The sequence below is a fragment of the Symphodus melops genome (assembly GCF_947650265.1).
Source record: "Symphodus melops genome assembly, chromosome: 22".
NCBI lineage: Eukaryota > Metazoa > Chordata > Actinopteri > Labriformes > Labridae > Symphodus > Symphodus melops.
The window spans coordinates 9,095,910-9,117,485 of record NC_136712.1 but is presented as its reverse complement, the minus strand read 5'-3'; the positions used below and the strand labels follow the sequence as shown (position 1 = coordinate 9,117,485).

General features: G+C 39.3%; 2 protein-coding genes across 14 annotated transcripts in view; one reads left to right on the top strand and one right to left on the bottom strand.

The window, feature by feature from the left end:
• The window catches only part of LOC306817775 (dynamin-1-like protein), a 235,515-nt gene that overhangs the window by 127,117 nt on the left and 86,822 nt on the right, over positions 1-21,576 (bottom strand). The gene's annotated exons all lie outside the window — the stretch shown is intronic.
• cald1a (caldesmon 1a) overlaps positions 1-21,576 on the top strand; it is a 350,697-nt gene that overhangs the window by 276,399 nt on the left and 52,722 nt on the right. For 9 of the 12 annotated variants that reach the window (XR_013778065.1, XM_079334944.1, XM_079334938.1 and 6 more), the window contains 2 exons: positions 8,632-8,721; positions 9,154-9,242. Coding sequence is in view for 10 of the 12 variants with exons in the window: in XM_079334944.1 (XP_079191070.1) it covers positions 9,228-9,242 (15 nt within the window). In the remaining 2 variants the exon portion in view is untranslated. Of the gene's footprint in view, positions 1-6,067; positions 6,087-6,491; positions 6,646-8,631; positions 8,722-9,153; positions 9,243-21,342; positions 21,508-21,576 lie in introns of those variants that run through there. The other 3 variants (XM_079334945.1, XM_079334943.1, XM_079334947.1) reach the window with 3 other exon arrangements.

Below are 21,576 nucleotides of genomic sequence, written 5' to 3'. Positions count from 1 at the left end.
CGCGTGTGTTTCTTTGTAACTTGGCTTGAGTTCTTGGATCGTCTTTAGGGGCCTGTTCAGTTCATGCAGAACAGCGCTGTGGGACAGTATCAGGTTACCTTGCATCACTGCACACAGACATCTGCGGAGCAGTTATTTTTGATCATGGGACAAAGCATCATGTTGAAGCCTACCTCAGCAGATCTTTTGTGCACACCATGTCTGTGTGAGGGTGTTTGTGTGAGCGTATTCTCAAGCTATTCTGCAATTGTGTGTAATATTTTCATGGGAACAGCTTGTCCTCATCTCCTCTGATGTGTGTTTGCGCTCAGACAGCAAGGTCAGAGTGACTCAGGCAGACAGTCAGGAAGTGCTGGATGATTCTTACCTCCACCAAAGGCGGCACACACCTTCAGAATCTAATCATACCCCAAAGTGCACTAATATCAACCTGTGATTAACCTCCCATTACCGAAACCCCACACGTTATCCTCTGGAATTCAGAGCCTTTAGGCTGCACTGACTCACAGCATAGCCTCATAAAATGCATCATTAAACAATTACGAGGCTTTATGACTGCATCACCTGAGCATGTGCACAGTCACAGATAGTGTTGTCTTTGTGGGTGCGAGAGAAGAGGGGTGGGTTAAGCTGTGAATGCGGTGTGGGCTGATTACAGCATGAAAAGTTATTGACCCCAATCTCCCTGGTACCTAGAGAGTTGTGTGTGGTAATCGCAAAGCAGTGACGAAACTGACTTTTCTCCATATCAGAACAGTAGTATAGTTGAGAGGTAGACATGACTGTTAATATGAGTTGCTTTTTTGCTATTTCCTTAGACTATCTAAGTTAGCTAACTAATAGACCTAGGGCTTTTCACACTTGCAGAAACCTCCTGCAAATACCCTGATATTTCCAGCTGTAGGTGAGAACACAAATAGCCACATTTTTCACTTGGACTTCACCTGGAATTTCTCCTACTAGACCCCCTGGTATTTTTTCTGCAGCATGTCTAAGTGGGCTAATGTGAGAACGCAGCAGGATATTCTCTGGATATTTCACCTCGAGCCAATGGGAGGGTAGAGGGACGTTTATACAGGCCTACTGCAACTAGTTGCAGTACACAGAGTGTGTGTATGCATGCGACCGCTACGACCTCATAATTAAACTGCTGCATTATGTTGAATCTGACCCAGGCCTCTTTCCTACATGTCATGCCACACGCTTTCCTTCCTGTTTCCTGTTCTTTCCACTGTCATGTTATTTAAAATGAAATGTATTAAATTTCCAAAAATATTTTGAACCTGGCAGATTATCTAAACATAATTGATTTATTTGATTTCTAAAAAAACGGGTGTTATATAATCTGGATGATAACATGTACTAAAACTTTCTTTAATAGCTAAATTATCAAATAAGAATTTGCAATCGCGTTTTTCCCCAAAAATCACCAAAAACTTAATGTCCCTTATTACTGTACTGTTGTCAGTTTCACAGTTTGAGAGGAACAGAACTACCTCGCCAAAGTAGGTTAAGAAGTAATGAATTGTTACTAAACTAAATACAATTATTCGCTGAGAGTTTTGTTTTTATGTTTCAAGTGGTTTTGTGATCATCAAAAATAAATGTAATTGGGTTGTTATTCTTCAGAGTTAATTGCCTGGCGAGTATCCCCTATGAAATACAAATAGATCAACCCTCTTGTGCACGTGTGAGTGTGTGTGTGTGTGTGTGTGTGTGTGTGTGTGTGTGTGTGTGTGTGTGTGTGTGTGTGTGTGTGTGTGTGTGTGTGTGTGTGTGTGTGTGTGTGTGTGTGTGTGTGTGTGTGTGTGTGTGTGTGTGTGTGTGTGTGTGTGTGTGCATGTGTTTTATGTGACTATAATTTGAAGGAATGCTCTCCTTTTTTTCCTGGAGGTCACAGCTCATAGCCTCCCTCATATTTTAAGCAAGATATTCTCCCAATAAAGCTGCATTTTATTGGCGTCAGATCGTTTTCTTGTAAAATGGTGCATTGACTTCATTTCCCTCCTGTCCTTTTGATTCTTATTCATTTGAACCCTGAAATGCCTCCATGCATTGTGTGTGTGTGTGTGGGGGGGGGTTGTTTTTGTGAAAAAGAGAAAAATGAGCTCCTGTCAAGATGATCCATGTAATGTATAGTAGCCTTCTAACGAGATGGCCACATCCTGGTCTGTGACTTTGTGACATACAGTACCCTTCTTGTGTGTGCGTTTGATTGTGTACTTTAGCTCAGGGAAGCTAATAAGGCCACTAGAACCAGCAGAACAATGTGTTACAATGAAGGTCACAAGTTCAATCCCCGTGTGTAATGTCACACCGGTGACATTAAGGAGGACGGCCTCTTTACTCAGCTGCCTCGTGCCTGTCTTTGGTGCAGCAGACAGTGTCGCCGAAACACTATTATGCTCTCTAAGCCTCAATTACAGCATGAAATCTTATCTCAGACAAGTTAATGTTCTCCTTCAAAACATCTGAAGGGCAATCGACTAATCAAAGAGCGGATGAATAAAAAAAAACCTATTTCTGAAACTTCTTCACTTTTTTTTTTTGTCTGCATCATACACGTGATTTCATCCAAGGACCCTGTTAACCCACAGGATGACCCTTCGCCTCCCTTTCAGGTATTCTCATCTTTGCGTGTGATGAGGGAGATGGGGTCAGCTGTTTTTTATCCTGAGACTCAGAGGACCTTGTCCATCAGGTCCCCAGAGAGGTGGCTCTAATAGCATTTTCTGTAGAACTCATCGGAAAAGATTCAGCCAGGGCCGGGGTCAGTGTGAAGAAGAAAAGACCAATATGGCCGTGGGTGTCTCAGACAATGACATCCTGGTAGTCAGAGCTGCCTCAGTCATTGGTTCCTTTAATCTAAGGAATATAAAATATGTATAAAATTAGGGTTGCCTGTAACCATTTATGGGTCGACTATGTAATGATATTGGCTGCTTACTCTGAGCATGGGTGAGCATCAGTGCTCTGTTTTCCTTTATAGTCACTGATGAAAACTGACTGACGTTGATAAATTTGACTTTTAACATTAGTTTTATATTATAATAGGCCCTAATGCTTATATGTAGCCCATAGCTTTGTTTTACTAATCAATCAGTCAATCAATCAATTTTTTGTTTACATTTTGTATATGTACAGTATTCACAACGAATGCTATGTCATTACACTTATAAAAAGGGCATCTGTTGACCATAATCTTAAATTGACAGAAATTGGAAAAAATGGCCTGCTTTTCAAACAAAACACACGTGTGCAGGATTAATTCAGCAAAGAGGTTCTTCTGCCCTCAGAGGAGCTTTGATATTCCTGCTTGGATGATTATATGAGGAAGGCAGAACACGAAACGTGACTGGTTACAACTCACGATCTGAATAGAGATGCCCATTCTTATAACTTCAAACAACAAAATGGGCAGAAACCTCAAGCAGAAGCAGTCTCATTGTTCATCAGTCATCTGGATGGTGGGCTGAGAAAGTCAGATAGTGAGACAGATGGAAAGAGACAAAAGGATAGAGACAAACAAACCTGCCGAAGAGGGCTGTTCTGAAAATCGCCTACTACGTACTACTATTGAACACATTACTCTGTGTGTTTTGCATAATGCATACTGCTTTCAACAGTAGTATGCAGTACGACTGCCAAACCTTTTTTTTTTTTTTTTGCCATGCCCGGCTAATCTGGGTTCCAGAATTAGAATGCTGAATTAAATGACAGCCCAGCTGACGTCAAACTTCAAAGTTATTCTTCATGATTTCATGCTTTTGATTATCAACAAAGAAAATTGGTGGTATCCATGTGTGGTTATGATCTGATTGTGATTACTTCCCCTGTTACAATGTCTGTTGCAGTCTGTCGTTTTGATCTCTGACCTTGTGCTTTGAATTGTGGGAAACAGGTAAACAAGGAAGACTGGTCTGATGCAAAGCGTGGTTTCAGACCGAATCAGACATCGCCGTAGTTTTGGCATTCCGCAAATCTTGCATTTGTATTCATACTGCATTTTGACCAAATCAGTATGTCCGTTTTTCAAATTAGCCAAGGAGTGCAGACTGTCATGGTTTTGTTTTGTTTATAGTTTAGTTCAGTGTTTGGATTTCTGTTTTATTTTTCCCTAGTGTTACCCGTCTTCTTGGGTCTTTTTCAAACCGTCCACTACACCCTAGCCCTACCCACTACCCCTCCGTTTGCGCGTCCACGCGGAGGGCCGGCCATATTAAGTCCGTCTCAAACCACTTAGCGGGGAGTGGTAGTGGGCCATAAAACCCTCCTGCAGCGAGTCTGCACCGATGCCGACTTGATAATCACGTGTAACGCCTATTGCGTCCGGTAGTCACGGAAGGAGTGACCTGTACAAAAGTAAGTTCCGTGTGTTAGTGTTTGTACAAACCAAAACACTGCTCCAACTAAGATGGACATTTAATATCATTACCTGTTTATTGTTTTAAAGGATCAAATAAAAGACTCCTCTTCTTTTCTTCCTTCTGTTCACCTGTTTATTTCATTGGGTTTCATATTTAAAGGGACTGTTACAAAAACTAAAGAATATTAAATCATGTTGCTGACAACTTCTCACTCTTATTTATTTATCATTGTTTTACTTTAGATTTCTTTGTAAAACTTAATTTCGGCTACAAAAAAATAAACGTCTTGCAGCTGTGATGTTCATTTATAGTCTCCTTGTCTGTGCTTTCATTTAAGACAACCTGTTCTTTGATATTATAATAAATTAACTAAACATTAAATTATAAATTACAATAAAGAATGTTGGCTCCATCTGATCGTTTTGCTATAAGTCTACACTAATATAAATTTCATTAGAGAAAAATAATCTACATAAAGACTTTTACAGAATGTATTACGTACATTAATAATAAGCCGTTCCCCCAGGATGCCGCTAAGTAACCATGGTAACACACACTTCCTGTTTCCACCTGAGAGAGTGAAGTTTGTCCCAAAGCCTGCTGCTGTATTTCTACCCTCCACTTGGATGGAGGGGACTTCATTCAGCTGCGAGTGTGACTTCTGACGGAGTGCACTCCGTCACGGAGGGGGAGTGTGTAGGGGTTGGTTTGAAAAAGGCCCCTTGTGTTTCTTGGTTTAGGCTTCAGTGTTTCCTGTTTTATTTTGTAGTTTTGTTTTCTTGTTTCCTGCCCCTCTGTGTTTTCCTGAGTCTTGATTACCCTGATTGTCCTCACCTGCCTCATTAGTCTCACCTGTGTCTGATTACCCCACGTCAATTCAGTCTCAGTGTTTGTTACTCTCATGTGTCCTTCATTGTCATTTGTAGTTGGCAGGAAGTCATTTGTCTCCCCCTTTTCCTGTGGGTTATCCTTTTGCTTTTTTTTTCTCCTTGTGGATTTTTCTGTTGGTTTTGAATGAACTTTGTTTGGAGACTTAGACTAAGTAGATTTGTTTTTCTTTTTTTTTTAGTTCAATAAATATTGTTGCGCTTTCTGCACCTGTTTTTTCTGTCCTCCTCTGTGTTTTCAACTTGAAACATAGACACAGTTTAGAAAACCATATTAGACACACCTTTATTAGCAATGGGAATAATCATAGTGGAAATATAGATAATATTAGCAATTAAGAACTATTAAAAAGAAAAGTAGCATACCTGATAATATCTCCTTTTTATCAGCATATACTAACTTATTACACATATTAAAAGCACACAGTCTTTTAGTACCTGCCTTGTGTCATGACATGCCCCAGCTGAATTAAGCCGCTTATCACACTGTGCTGATTGTCCCTGTCAAGAAAACTAAAGAGGGCAACCTGTCTCAGGGCTGATTGTCTGCCAGTCACGCTGCCGTGCATCTCAATCAGTCATCTCCTTAATAATGTCCCCGTTATTGATCACAGTCGGGAAATGATTTGTTCACACTCCTAACGAGTTTGTTTGTAGTGTCTGCCTTGACACAGGGCATGTAGGAACGATTATCGGTCATGATTTGTTATTTTTTGTTCTTGGGGATTTCCTTCTTATCCAGGATATTTACTCCCAAAGGACCTTGAATTAGGAGAGTTTTGTTTTTTGATGAGGAGTTTAGTCTTGATGTGGGGAAGTCTTCCTTGAATTGGTACTCATTCTCATTGTCCATTGATAATAACAACCGGAAGCTATTCTTCAGTGTTGCTTTGTATCCTGTGTCCTTCTGTTGTCTGTAATTATTTCCTGTTTTACTTGTGTGTTAGGGTTCCTAGTTTGGTGTTTAGTGTTGTCATGTGTGAATGCTTCCTAGTGTTTAATTGTTTAGTGTTTCCAGTTTTATTGTGTAATGTCTTCTCCCCATGCTTCTGTGTTTTCTTACATCATTTAGTTCCTTGTGTTTCTCCAGGGTTCTGTTTTACTTTGTAGTTCTCAGTGTCGTCTGGTTTCCGGCCTCTCTGTTTCCCTCCTGTCTTGATTACCCTGATTGTCCTCACCTGTCTCATTAGTCTCACCTGTGTCTGATTACCCCTGTCTACTTCCTCTCTGTGTTGTCAGTTTATTATGGTTTGTTTGAGCGTCATGTGCACTCTGTTAATAAATAGTTTAATGTGTTTGCCATGTGTAGTCTGAGCCCGTTGTTTCGGCTCCTGTGGATTTACTTTGGTTCTTCTCCGCTTGGTTATTGGAACGTTTTGGATTTATTTTGAGTGAGTTTTTGCCTTTTCTTTAATTAAACCTTTTTTTTTTTACCTGCAATTGGGTCCTCCCATGTTTTCTACCTCTATCCATGACACAGAGAAGATATAAGAATACAATTGAATTAGATATAAAGTGTTTATATAACGGTATTACATTGCTACTGAAAAGTGTTTGAGATTCTCTCAAAAATAAACAATATAGAGAGAGGCTGACAGCCTGAGAAGTGGAGTGATGACAGTTTCCAACACACTCGTACCACTGACTAAGCTGTGTTTTGTTTTCCCTTGACCCCTTTGAAGCATTTGTTTGGTGTACTCAAAGCGTAAAGAGCTGTCGAGAAAATTCAGTAACAATGGCAGTTTGTTGAGCCAATCCGTGTGTGTGTGTTTTTGTGCGTCCCCCGCCAGGAGGTCTGGAAATAGGCTCTGACACACTGCTTACCGTTTTGAGGTTTGGGGGATGCAGAGGTCCTCACAGCAACTTCTTTTTGTCCGGGGAGATTTTTGCCTGCAATTATGTGCAAAGTTGTGACAGTTCCGTGCTGTGAGGGGGGGAAAAAATGTTACTGCTTCCATTTAGATGCCTGCTCTGAGTGCCTTATCTGTTCATATCCAAATAACCCATCTGTACTGGGTTACATCCCTGCAGACTCTCACTGAAGGGTAATCCACTCTGCAGCCTGTGGTATCATGCATCTAATGGAGTGAAAGACTCACACCAGGCTGGTGCATTGGAATAAAAGTGCTAAATACTGTATGCTGAGTGATTGGGTGTGCAGTCTGCACAGTCCAAAACAACGTTATGTGGTTAATCCACATGGCATGCAGATAAAAGGTACCGAGGCTTCACTGGGAGTCAGGTTTGCCAAGGCAATGAGAAAGGGGCGAGTAAGTGCTCTCAACCCTCCTGCTCGGGGACTTCAGCTACAGAACAGCTGCGCCATAAGTACCAAATATGCATTTCATAGAAGTGCGTGACTTAAAACATGACACATCATGGATGACAGCAAAGAATTAAATGTTGGCTTTTTAAAGGCACAGAGTCCACCTCTGGTCTTTTAGCCACATCTCTTGGCCTGTCTCAGTAAATGGAGTTGCTCAGTTGACATAGAAATGGTTGCTATGTCCCATATATAGTTCTGCAGAGAACCTTAATAATTATGCTTGGCTGCAAGCTTTGAAAAGCCACATGAAGCATTCAGTTCAAATAGTGAAAAATATTGCTTGTACACTTTTATGCATACTTAAAGAGCCAGAGGAGGGATTTTAGACCCAATAGGAATGACCAACATTGCCAGTTGAGTAAAATTAAAACCCAAAGTGAAATTAATGTTTCTACAAACTGCTGGATGTGTCAATATTAGGGGTTTGTTTAATTGGCAGAAAATCATGTTATTTCACCAACAATTTTTGGGGCTTGTTTTTCTCTTCAGAAACAGAAGTAGCTTGTTTTGTTGGGCAGCTAATTTACATGCTCGCTCTATTTTAGGCTTGCAGATACAGTGTATTTTTTTTTGTCCTGCTCATACTAAAGAATAACAGCTGATGGGACTCATGGTTATCGATCTATGTCATTGTTAGTCTGCCGTGGCTTCTGTGCTGTTCTCCATAGAACACTGCAAATGTTTTTTTGTGATTTATCATCGCTGCCGCTCAGCTGTCTTAGAGTATTTCACACCAAGAGCCATTGACAGACGCTGGGAATGTATCAAATCTTTACGTTGAGCTGGGTTTAGAATTGCATTATACTGTATGAAGATAAATTCTTTCTGTCATATCTTCCAGGCTTGTTTTTCTCAGATAATCTCATACGCTGCTATATTTTTCTTTTTAAAAATCCATTTGAAAGACGTCATGCCACCTGTCAAGTTGTCGCTTGAGTGAAATTTTACATGCCATTTGATGATGAATCATTCTTTGCCTTTTTTTAATACTTTTTTTTTTCCTTCACACTTTGTAGCGGTTTAAAGAAGCCTGTGTCTGTTCTCTTCACAGGAGCTCTGTAAGGATTTGCAGTGAAAGATTGACACGGTGGATGATGAGCACTACGATATTGAGGTGAAGGTGGCCGAGAATGAGAAAGAGGTACTTGTCTTTGTAATGGAAATGAACACAAGTTTAACTGTCAGAATTTTTTGTATGAAAACTACCCACACTTTACCTGAGATAACCTCCAGCCCTTTGAAGATCAAATGCAAAACTCTCATCTTAATCCGCCTTCCAAGATTAGATCTATTTACGGTTCTAACCACACCAAAGTGAAATCCTGATTGTGTATGCGCTGCATTAACTCACAGAGATTGTCATGAGAAACCATGCGTCGTGTCAGATTTTACTCCAAAGGCTTCGTGGTCTGATCTAAATCCACAAAGAATACCGAATAAAAGACACTTTTGTATTCATGCTCGATTTGCCTGCAACATTTCCACGGCCGACGTATATTTCAGCCACAAATAAACCCCCAGAAAAAATAACTTGTACTCTCCTATTTGTCTGTTCTCTGACCTCAACATCCAGTTTGTGACCGTAGAAGAAGGAGAAGATTCCCAAGATGAAACGACAGAACAGTCTGCAGACCGAATCCAAACATCATGAAGATGGAGAAAGTAAGTCCAGGAGCATTGGCTTGTCTTACTTTTTTGTAATCTTTTAGGTTTCTGGGGAGTAGTCATTGCTTGGCATTTCAAAAAACTCATTTTGTACAATATCCTTTCCTCAAGGAGTAAAAGCAGGTGTAATATCTTCCATTACATTCACTGCAGTGTTAATATTCATGGAAGGTCAGTGGACAATGAAAGGGTGTCATAATGTGCTGGTGAGGTGTCCTTTGGGAAGCCTCCTTCCTGCCCTGCTGTTTTTTTTTGATATTTTGAATGAGAAATTGTGAATTCTAATGAAACAAGTATAACTCATACTTCAGGTACTTCAAATGTTCGGCCTTTGAAAACCTGTAAGTCATCGTAATATTCTTCAGAATAATACAAAAGACAAACGCATTCATAAAATAAAAATATATAACAGTACAAATGTTTCAGTCTCAATGCAAGCAGCAACCTTCAGTGTTGAAAAGGTAAACGGAAGCTTAAAATAATGCAGTTAGTCGAGTGTCTGCTTAAGGCTTGCTGCAGGACCACCCCATTCAAAAAAAAAAAAAAAAAAAAAAAGGCAGATTTTTACAGAAGGTTTACAACCTGCAAAACACAGGTCTGATTAGCTTAGGAGCTCTTAGGAGGTCTTCTTGATAACTCGTCCGGTTTGATTTTAAGCATTGTTCACAATAAAGCGTACAGCTGAGCTGACAGACAGGAGCACATTGTAACAGTTTGTCAAGAGGCTTAAAAGCCACCTGAGCTCCAGATCTCAGTTTGGCGTTAAAATGACTGGAAGTTAGGCTGAGGTAGCGTTTTCTGCACGGCAACAGCAATTCATTGGTTTCCAAAGCCCCCTGCAGTTACAGATGGGTGATTCCACTCAGGCTTCAACCAGTAACATTAACAGTCTATGTTCACATTATGGTATTGCTAAACCACGTAAATCCAAGTTGTTTTTTTTGATCCCTATAAAGCACAATCCTCTCAAAATCCAGCTCTTATATACCAGGTGTGTCAAAAAAACGTATTTAAAAAAAAAAAAAAAATAATTTTTTAAGGTAGGATGGACATGTTTTTTATTAAAAATATTCTTGTATTGCAAATAAGCATCCTCATAACACAGCTGCAAGTAATAGGAAAGCAGGGTTAAATCAACAATCTAAAAATAGTTAACCAGGAGGCTCCCCCCCCTTCTTAACATATTTGTATTTAGATATGTGCACAGTTAAATGTTAGTGAAAACACCCAGAAAATCAGCCCTTGCTGGAGTCTAATGAGCCCTGTCTTTGGTAATTACATTTCGAAAGATGTGCATACTGTATATAATGTACATATAATTGGAAGCAAAATCAAACCTTCCTAAGTGACAACTAAATATCAGCCAAAATGTATGTCTAGGAATTATTGGGCTACATTTTGTAGTGGGGCTGGGGGGGGAGGTTTGAAATATTGCAGGGAGGAAGAGTGCAAACAGAAACAGCCACAGAGAGCTGCAGAGGGCTGCAGGCAGCACACTCTCTGTGGTTTGTGATTCGCACACCTCTGACACATCAGCAAGGTAAACAGCTTTACCTCGCTGTGCAGCACCGCGGAAAAAAACACTCAGTGCGGTTCGACTGCTTGCTGGCGCTTGGCCCACCTCTGCATGCCTCCCTCCTATATTCCTGAAAAAACAGCTATAAGTCTCTTGAATGACACAGTCTGTGTGTTGTACTGCTCAATTAATGGCCAAAACATTTACACATGCCGTTGCATTTTGCACTTGGAGATTTATTTATTTTTTTGCATCCAAGCAGATTCTTGTACTATATTTGTGACAGGATTTTTAGATTTACAACCACGTGATCGATGCACGTTCGTACACCTTATATGGAAGAGCCCAAGAGTTTCATACCTGGTTACTAGTACATTCCATTTGTGCCATGTCTATATGTTTTTCTGGATCTTTCACTCCTTGGTGACCTCCATACACTCTCAGCAGACTGGGCAAACACATCTGTCAGACTGTGAGGGAAAATGACAGTATCAGAGTAGAAGTCTGCACACAGCACTCGGGTTAAGTAAATTGTGATAAAGTGGTTATACCTCAGTTACAGGCCCGTGAGACCTGGATCTTTTAAGGTAGCGTCTCATACAATGTAGTGTAGCAATAGATGAGACGCACGTGTGCACTGAGGTTTTTCTTATATTACCCGTTTAAAAATATTTAGGGAAGCTAAAGCTATAAAAGTGTATGATGGGTCCACATCGCTCCTAATACTATACCTCATGGAGAACAGAGACTATTTTTGTTTATTTCGTTATGCATTCTTAGCTAAACGTTTGTTATCTAGAGGAATTTTCTGGCAGAAAAAAAATGACAGCCACACTCAAAGCCTTGATTTGGGCCAGTTGAATTGGTACAACAAGATAGTAAAACCGTTACATGTTGTAGAGACTGAGGACTTGGGGAATATACTGATTGAAGAAGACTAGCTGAAAAACAACACTGAAGTTATTCTGAGTCTTTGAGAAACCACCAGATGCGTTTTTATTTATCAAATTTTGTTTTCTCTTTCCACTTTAGTGTTCATTTTCTCGCAAGAAAAGATGCATATGCTGTATCTATATCCATATTTGTATATATCTTTCCCGTTCTTGCTAGGTTAATGTTGTCATAACCATAAAGGTGAAGGGGGGGGGGGGGGGGGGGGGGGGCATGTTCAAGGCAAGTTTAAATGCACCTTGTCACTTATCCAAACATCTCCTTTTTACTCATTTGCAATCTATATATGTATGTCAAAATGGATATTGCACATTTATTTCACTTTGCATCGTATCGACTTTATATTCTGAACTGTTGGTGGCAGTGCTGGTCAGGAGGCTGTCACCATAACAAATGAGGCCAGTGACTCAAAGGCAAACTGTTCACTTTATCATAATCTCCACCAGGGGCTGTCCAAGCATCACCCTCCATTCATCCGTTCATTACTCTCTGAAGCATGAAAACGGCCTGACACATTGACAGAGCATTGGCAGGATGATGAGGCTTCAGCCCACTGAGTAATTAAAGTGAACTGGCCCATAGACACAGCAGAGTTTATGTGCTTTATAATTAAGCCAATATTGGAGGGATTAGTGTCAGTGTGGGCATTTTATTCTTCTGTGGAGACGCTTTAAATAAAGCAGCAGGTAGAGCTTCTTTTTTTCCCCTAACATCTTTATTGATTTTCTGACATACAAGTAAGGAAAAACAAAACTTATTCAACAGTTTCACAAAGGCGATCGGTGTGATAAGTGGAAGAAAAAAAGAGAGAGTCTCTCTGGCAGACTACACACAGATCAGCAACAGAAACAACACAGAGAAAACCGAATTATAGTAGAACAACAAATACAACAAAAAACAAAACAGGGGTGGGGGTGGCATGTTACGCCACCCATGCAATAGAAAATTACAAATAACATGGACAAAATAAATCAGAGACAGCATCACAGTTGTACCATCCTGTACATCACAGCATTACAACACCCCAACACATGTGTAGCCCCATAAGGAATCAGCCGCATACTGCTTTGATCAATGAGACCCTTCATTACAATGCGTGTCAGTCTAGTGCCAATATGTTTAAGAATCTTTATCCTACACTTAGATCTGTAAGTCACATGTTCCATCGGTAATGTTTTTCAAAATGACCTTGTGACATCCAGCTATTTTCGGAGGTTTGCAATCTATCCATTTCAACAATGTTTTTTTTTTTCGTGCACATAGAGCTTTTTGAAAAATGCACGTTATCTCAGCTGACTACAGTACAAGTCAGCATGTGTAGTATAAGTACAGCATATATAAAAAGCACATATGTAAAAATAACAGTTTCCTGACTTCCTACACCTATTCATCTTCTTTTTTTTTTTTCTATCTTTTTCGACACTGAACAGATGGCCTTGTTGTGATTGGACACAGATGGGGTTTCCGTGGTAATATCAAACATCCCACCCATTGTCATATTTGCCCTGGCTTTGACTCTAAAGCAGAAATTATGTCAAAGCTTTATTGTCTGCTGCTGTCTTGTGTGTGTGTCAGCACAGCTTAGACTGAATCAAGAAAGAAATAAGCCATAAGAGCCCTCATGTTGCCGTGAATTGCTAATGTCACTGTGCAGTCGAATGGCTGAACATGAAATGTCTTTGATAGACTTTGAATATCCTCTCATGTATCAAGCGAAGTCTTGGCAGTGAAATCTATCCACACACAGATATTTATCTTTTTATGTTTGTTGATGCGGCGGCGCTGGGATTCAGAGGAGACTCATCGAGGCGTCTTGGGAGTGATTCAGTTAAACATCTGTGATGGGAGGTGCCCACTTAATAACCTCTCCCTCTTACTCATGACTCTTTTCTTTAAACTTTGTATAAAAGCCAGGTTTCTATGTTATACACTGGATCGATTGAGAAACTGTTTTTCACTGCTGTTAGTGAATGAGAAAATTTTGATTTTCCTTGAAATGCTGGATGCCTTTGTTTCTTTTAAAAGTAAAACAACTCAGTGGTTGATTGTCAGTGTTTACAGTTGCAAACAGTGAGTGGTTAGTGAAGTTTTATGATGAACAGATAAAGAAACCCGAGCTCTGTTAGCTCTCTGTGGGATGAGTGTTTCTTTCGTACACCGACTGCGTTTGAAAAGCTATCACACCTGACAGTGGCTTCAGGTTTTGAGTTCTTAAAAATGCAAAAAGCTACACTCTTTGAAGTATCTTAAAATACAGGTGAATTTGTCTTTTCAAGATTAATAACGTAGTGATGTAAAAAAAACTTTTCTCTTCATAAACTTTCATGTGTGAAGCTTTGTGCTTTACACTACCTTCGGGGATTTCAGTTCAGAGCTACTTTGAAGTCATGAAGCGCAACATGAAAGACTTTTTTACCTTTAAACCACATTCTTCATATAAAGTTCGAAAGCCTAATTTAAAAAAATAATGACATTCCTCTTACTTCATTCAACATTTCGTAAAAAATCAACAAGCAAGAGGTTCTGTGTTTGCTATGGTTGGACTTAAAACTGGTGTGAAGGAGCACCTCAGGGACCAGTCCTGGGGCCCCTGAACATCTGAAAGAGTAAGAACTTGAGCCAGGTGGGTAACAGCAAGGCTTTTAATCCCTTGTCTGAGCCCCCTGCATGCTACATGTAATTGATCATTATAAGTCATATCATATAATGGAAAAATTAGCCATGTAAGGGGGTCAGAGTGCTTAGGGCAAGGAGAGGATACAAAGCTGAGTTCATCATGCAGACATGCACGTTAGCTGTAGAGTCTTGAATTTCAAATATTTTAGCCGAGCTAGTGGAAAACTCAATAGATGGAACAGGCGTTCTGCTGGTTGGTGCAGCTTTGTTGTCATTTGTTGCTGATCTTTTTTTCCCCTCTTTTATTTTTGTTTTTTCATTTGACTGTGTGTGGGTATCATTGTGTTAGTATTGGCTCATAGAGCTGCTAGTGTATCCACAGAAAGAAAACCATTGTTGAAGCAGAAATCATTAAACCAAGACACTTACTTCAAGGTGCTTGGGGATTAAATGGTAAAGGGACTTGAGCTTGTGTAGCACTTTTCTAATTTTCTGACTACTCAAAGAGCTTTTATACCGCATGTCACACCTGCCCATTCACACACTGATGGCTGGTTGCTATGTACTGTATATTTACCATCAAATACGTGATCCCATTCATACACATTCATAAGCCCCGAACACAGCAGGGAGAGCATTTTGGGTCACTTGGTCAAGTGTCTTGCCCAAGGACACATCAGACATGTTGCTTGCATGAGCTGGGGATCAAACCTCCCGGTTGAGAGACGATGAGTCTACCAACTGAGCCACAGCCGCACAAACAGCCAGAAGTCTTTTCATCTATCATCTAAATTTAGCTTTGAAGCTAGATAGCATGTTTCTTTTATTATTCTGACTATATCGGTATGCTGTTGATAACACACAGCTCAAAACATATGTCCATGTTATAGCAACCAGCATCACAGGTTTGGAGGCTCACATTTGTTTTGCTTTTTTAAAGGATATACATTTCTCATTATGGAACAGATATCAAAAAAGTGTCTTTCTTGCCACCTTACTAGCTTTGATGTCGACTTCATGACACACAAATTCAATTCATTTGAAGGTCTCAATCAATACATTACTATGCCAAATGCTTCAATATTCAATATCATTTGCTCACAAGGATCTTTTGTTGGCAGCTGGTGTCAGGGAAGGACATATCACACCGATATTATCATGGCAATGGCTCTGTTTGTCGCTGGAATGTGGCAGGATTGTGGTCAGTTTTAAATGAAAAAAAAATTAACCATACACAAGGGAAATAATGCAACCGTCTTTCCTTTTTTTTGGCATTTTTGTTTTTGACAGTAAATGGCAAAGAGAAAAAAAGAAAGGAGAAGGATATGGATCAAAATGATAAAAGTCCTGGATTTTTACCCAGAATGCCAAAGGTATTTGGTATGCACATTGGCCACCTGAGGCACGAAGATATCCCGGATAACAATCATCCATCATATACTCTATACACAGGTGGAACAAGGCTACAGAGTGCGTTAATCCAATTTCAGATGGTGTCTGACACCGATGTCTTTATGTATTTTAAGACAGAATAAGATCATATTAGAAATTGCAGAACACTAAATGTCCTATTTTTATTTTTGTTTAGGAAACTTTTTTTCATCAGTGCTGTTGCAGGATACCATATGGGGCTTTCATCATTAACTACAACACTTCTTTACAGCTGAACAAAACTTTGAAGGCAAATCCCATCCTCACCTCTCATGTCAGCATGATGGCAACACAGTCTTTCATGTGATTTAAGGCAATATGATGAAACAGGAAAATGTCAAGGGTTTGTTAAAGGCAATGCAGTGTTAAAACCTTTATAATTGGCCCTGAGATGTTTCATCTGATGAAACATTTTGGAGAGAATATATGCCAGTTTGATTTGGCAGTAGTGATCTCTCTGGCCTGGGGCTCTAAAATGCAAACCCCTGACAGCAGCTGCAAACATCTCACAAAAAGCAAAACAGCCAAGAGCTAACATTTTTTTTTTTTTTTTTTTTTTTGCATTGGTGGAAGATACCATTAATACATCTAGAATCATCCATATGTGCTACATCCACCGGCACTTATGTGGTTATGATGAATGTGGTTATATCCCAGACTGTATAAATAAAGGCAAGGACCATTAGTTTCTTGACTGGGTTAATGAGGCCTCAAGGTCAGCATTTTGCTTCTACCATGTTGGTTTTCTGGTGCCAGAAAAGTGACCATATTTGGAGAGCAGTGTGGTGCTGAAGAGGAACAAGGGGAAAGCCAAGAGGAAGTTATTGAATCCAAAAACAGTCAACACCCGTGGATAATTGATCAGCTGGTAAATGAGCTACTCTGCTCTTGTGTTTCCCACAGAATAAGATACTATTTGTTGTGGTGACTGTTGACTGCAGATATGCATTTATCAGACTAAGAGAGCTAATGTCACAAACTTGTTGCTTGCTTGCCCAAAAGTCCAATGTGATATGCGGGTGATCGACATTTACCAGTAAGCTTCTGGTCTTCTCATAACTGCTGTCAATGTCTCAGTCAATCTCGTGTTCCTTCCAGAAAAAAGCCAACAAGCCTTGTCACTCATGAACTGGCCGTCCAATAGATAAACGTAAGCTGAACACTGAACAAACTAAGCTAGGTACGGCAACCCAAGTATTCCTGCCTATTTGGGTTCCAGCTCTTCCAGTGAATGAATTCTAGTGTAAAAATATTTTATTAATGACTTCTCTGACAATCAGTTTGCGCCATAAACCTCCCAGAAACGCAGAAATGTTTGAATGAAAAAAACCAATATGCTTACATTTGTAATAAAACAAGATAGAGTATTATTTTTTTTTTTTTATATTTTCTCCAAAATATACTTTGTTAATCCGCAAGGGGGAAATTGTAGTTTGCACTCTTTTATTTTAGAGACATGCTTCTCGCACACTGGCCTGAATCACACACATGCACAAGCAGGACCTGTGGACATGTGTTAGTGCGTCAGCAGTCCCCACTGGAAGCGCCCCCTGAGCTGTTTTTTTTTTTTTTTTTTAATTCAGCCTCAAGTGCTTACTTCGGGAACTGCAGTTTTCTGCATTAGCATTGCATTGGAGGTTTAAGGGCCAAGTTTGTGTAAGAATACTACAGAAGAACAAGTTTTCGGAGCCAGATCTATCATCAAATATATAGTTTTTCAAAGGAATGAAATCAAAGGTGGAGAGGATCGGCCCTCTGATTGTCCCTCCACTCTGTCTTTGTCTCTCCTCTTTCTTCATGCACTCATTCTGTCTCATACACACACAGAAAGGGCAGGAGCATGCACACAACACAAACGTACCCACAATTGCATTTGCACATACACACATAATCAACAGACCACATTTATGTCGCTTTATCTTATAAAAACACATGCAAAGGAGCAGCAGCGCATATGGTGTTCATTTCTGCACCAGTGGCCTAATGCTCTTAAGTTCAGTCTTTGTTTGGAGCATCATTGTTTTAAAGAGAGAAGACAAAGCAGGGCAGTGTCTCCATGCTGCTGTGGTAGAAAGTAGAACACTGCAGCCATTGTGTTTTTTCACCTCCTAACTTCCTGCATCCTCACTGAAATGCTGACAGACAAAAGGTCACAAAAAGCAGGACTGCATCTGGTGGACAGAAGAGACCATGACAGCACACTTTTATCGCTGTCTTTTTTCTGAAAGTATGGATACTGAAAAAAAATGTTATTTTCACTTTTTCTTGGATTTTTTTTTTTTTTTTTTTACAACATCCACAAGCACTTTGCAGGCTGATGCTAGTATTCTAAGAATGTTATTTAACAGGAAATATCTTCTATATTAAAAACATGGCATTAAAGTCACAGATCTAGATTTTGACGTTCTAATAAAAGAAGTCCCAGATATTTAGAAAAACAAGCAAAAAAATAACAGAAGCTTGTTTAACAAGCTTTTTTTGTTTTACATCGTTTAAGCTTTTAAAAATACCTCACAAATATTTAAAGTCCCTTTTAGACTTTTGTTTGCAATTATTTTTTCTGTTCCCAATAACAGAGATTAACACTCTTTCATGTTCCTTCCCTTTTCTACCCAGATACCTTCAAATAAAAGAGTTTTTTTTTCTCTATGTAGCAGCACCAGCACATTTAGCACTTATGTCCCTGAATTAATTTCAGTCTCAATTGTAAACCTATCACTTCAATCAGTAACTGGCGGCACGGGGGGGCATGTGCAGCCGATCGCCTTACTAAATGTGGCCCATGAGTTAATTTCAAATATCAATAAATTGCATGTATCCATGGAGGACTTCAGCCTGATTTGCAATAACAACACCATGCACAAACCCCAAAGACACTAGAATACATCAGATATTTCTATAGTTATCTTTAATTACTGGTATAAGTATTATTTGCCAAAAGGAAGCTAACAAAATTGGCAGATGATGATTTCTGTAAACTCTTATGAAATGTTAGTAAATGCATTTAATAAAAAAAAGTAAGTTTAAAAAACAAACCTGTCCAAACTCTTTATTGATTTTAAAATGTAGCATCAATTATTTAAATTTTTTGTTTGGCTCATTAAATTCTGCATTACTTTTTGCATTTGAGTTTAAAACTTAAAACCCTGATATTCTGGGTTTCTCATAAAAGACATGTATTGTATTTGATCCTTTTGGTAATTTACATATATTTACTGTCTGATGGAGTATCTTAAAATGTTTCACTTTTCTTTTTCTGACGATGAGAATAAATTGTGTGTCCCCCTTGGTTAAAGTTGCCCATCACTGAATCATCTTGTGCCACCCTCTGGACAACAGTACGTTGTGTGGGGTAATTTGGTTTATGACCAAAACATAATATGGCCCTTAAGCTTACAAGCTAAATTGTAGTTACCATGGTTAATGTTAGTTCTTTTTTTTCTTTCTTTTTTTTTTTTAAATCATGTTTGAACTGTTACCATCAGTATGTTGTAGCATTAAGTTTGAAGCTTTATGCCTATATACAGCCTCAAAGGCTGTTAACATGAACATGACCTTTTGTTTTGTTCTATTAAAACATTTACTCATCAGGATCTAACAGAAACGTGATGCCACATATCAACACTTGAATCACTCTAGAAAACTCAATTATTTGCCTTATTGTAGGAGTCCGGCCTGTGGTCAGTATGAAGTCAAACGTGTACCAGGCACAAGGGAAATCACCTAGATGTTTGCTACTGTATGTGTTGGCATTTCTATTTTTGACAGTATACACAGAGAAAAAGGAAGGAACAGGATACCGATCAGGATGACAGAACTCCTGGACTGTACCCAGAGTGAAGCAGGCCTAGCTATGCACATGCACCAGATACGGCACTAATTGTCCATCTTATGCAAAAAATACTGCAGATGTGTTATAGCTGTGGTTTGATACAGGGTCTGAGTTTATTCACTCCTTACTTCTATAGACACATCAATGTGTTTCCCCAAAGTTAGAGACCTGCTGTGCAATTAATTTAATTAGCTACAGTATGTAGTATTCATTAAGACCAACTTAAAGGACAGCACACCACATGGCATTTTGTCCTTTAATATGATCGTGATTTTTTTTTTCTTCCTGTGAACAGATTTTTGGTGTTTTGCAACTTTAGGATTTAGATTTCTAAGTAACACTGACGGTAGGCCTATACTGTATGTGGAGATCTCATTTACCACAAGTTACTGAGGTATTGTCTATAGTGAGATTACAGCAGCAGCTATCTGTTGTAGAATATGCACTTCCATTAGTTAATTCAAATAGCTAACTTAAATAACTGTTTGTTTAATAACATTTTGTTTTTCCGTCTATAAGTTTTCTGAGTTTTTTTTTACTCATTACATCTGCATCAATCTCTTATCAGTGTCCGGTACAATACAGCTGGACTGCAGGTCAATAAATAAATAAACGTTTTGGACAATCCATGTGGAAGTGTGCACCAGTCTGAGGGTGTTTGCAGCTCTATTTTTTGGGAGAAAGTTACGTTGGCTATAACAACATATTACGACCAAAAGAACCATAGAATTACATCCCAGGCTGCAAATGAAAAGTTGGAAACCCTTGTTTAATAGGAGTTAAATATGAATAATTTACTTTGTATGAAAATATGAGGTAACTTAAAGGGATACTTCACCCATTAACATGAAGCTTTGTATCATTAGAAACATGGTAGTAGTGTTGAATGGTCGTGAATCCAACCCTCATTTTGCCCTGAGACGAGAAAAATATGTTTTTCTTTGCCTGGAAGTTTTCTTCATGTGATGCAAAAAGCGTCATATTGCATCACGTGAAGAAAACTTCCAGGCAAAGAAAAACATATTTTTCTCGTCTCAGGGCAAAATGAGGGTTGGATTCACGACCATTCAACACTACTACCATGTTTCTAATGATACAAAGCTTCATGCAAATGGGTGAAGTATCCCTTTAAGAGTCAGAAGCGTGTTTCATTTCGGGCTTGCCTTGTGTAAATTTAGAAAAAATCTCCTCCAACCTCTTTGGTTAAGACATGGAACCTCGAAAATGAGTTAAAGTAGGCTATTTTTCATACAATAGATTCCCTTTTCTTTCATTTCTATCTCATTTCCTTCCTTCCAAAACCTGTGGATTCTTGAACATTCAGTTGAATTAACCATCTGCTTCTCTGTTTGCATGAAATATTTATGTAATGAAGGGCAACAGGTTGGCATTCATCTTTTTTTAAATTCATATTGTTGTGTAACATTTACATTAAAACTTTTTTATTAGGTTACCACCACATTTACAGCAGTTGTAAGGCCTGTTTGCCTGTCTGTGAGAATGCAGCCTTCCTATTTGACAAAGATTAACTTTTCATATGATCGCTTTTGACAGATGATTTTCTTTCAGAGGCACCCCGAGAGGAAAACCAAAGAGGGCACTTTCCTCCCCAAAGTCACTTTCCCTTTCTAGAAACTTCTCCACAAATTTTTCACAGAGCTTACTTTTTTCCATTTTGACTTAGACGTGCTCTGTGAAAGGTTCGTGTTTGCAGACTGAGCTGTAGTTTGGCGGTTTTTGGACCTTGTCTGGAGCGGACGTGGAGTAGATATGTGATTATGTTTTAAAGGGAGGGGCTTGCATGGGTATTCAGTTTGGTTTTATCATTGGGTGTAGTGGAGGACTGACTGCAGACTGGCTCCCTCTCCTCTCATACTCGACCTAAGAGCTCTACTTTGTCCCGTAAAGATCCGCAGGTAAGCGCAAAAACTTTCCCCTCCCTGCAGACTAAACTCTTGTAATCTAATCCACCACTTTAACGACAA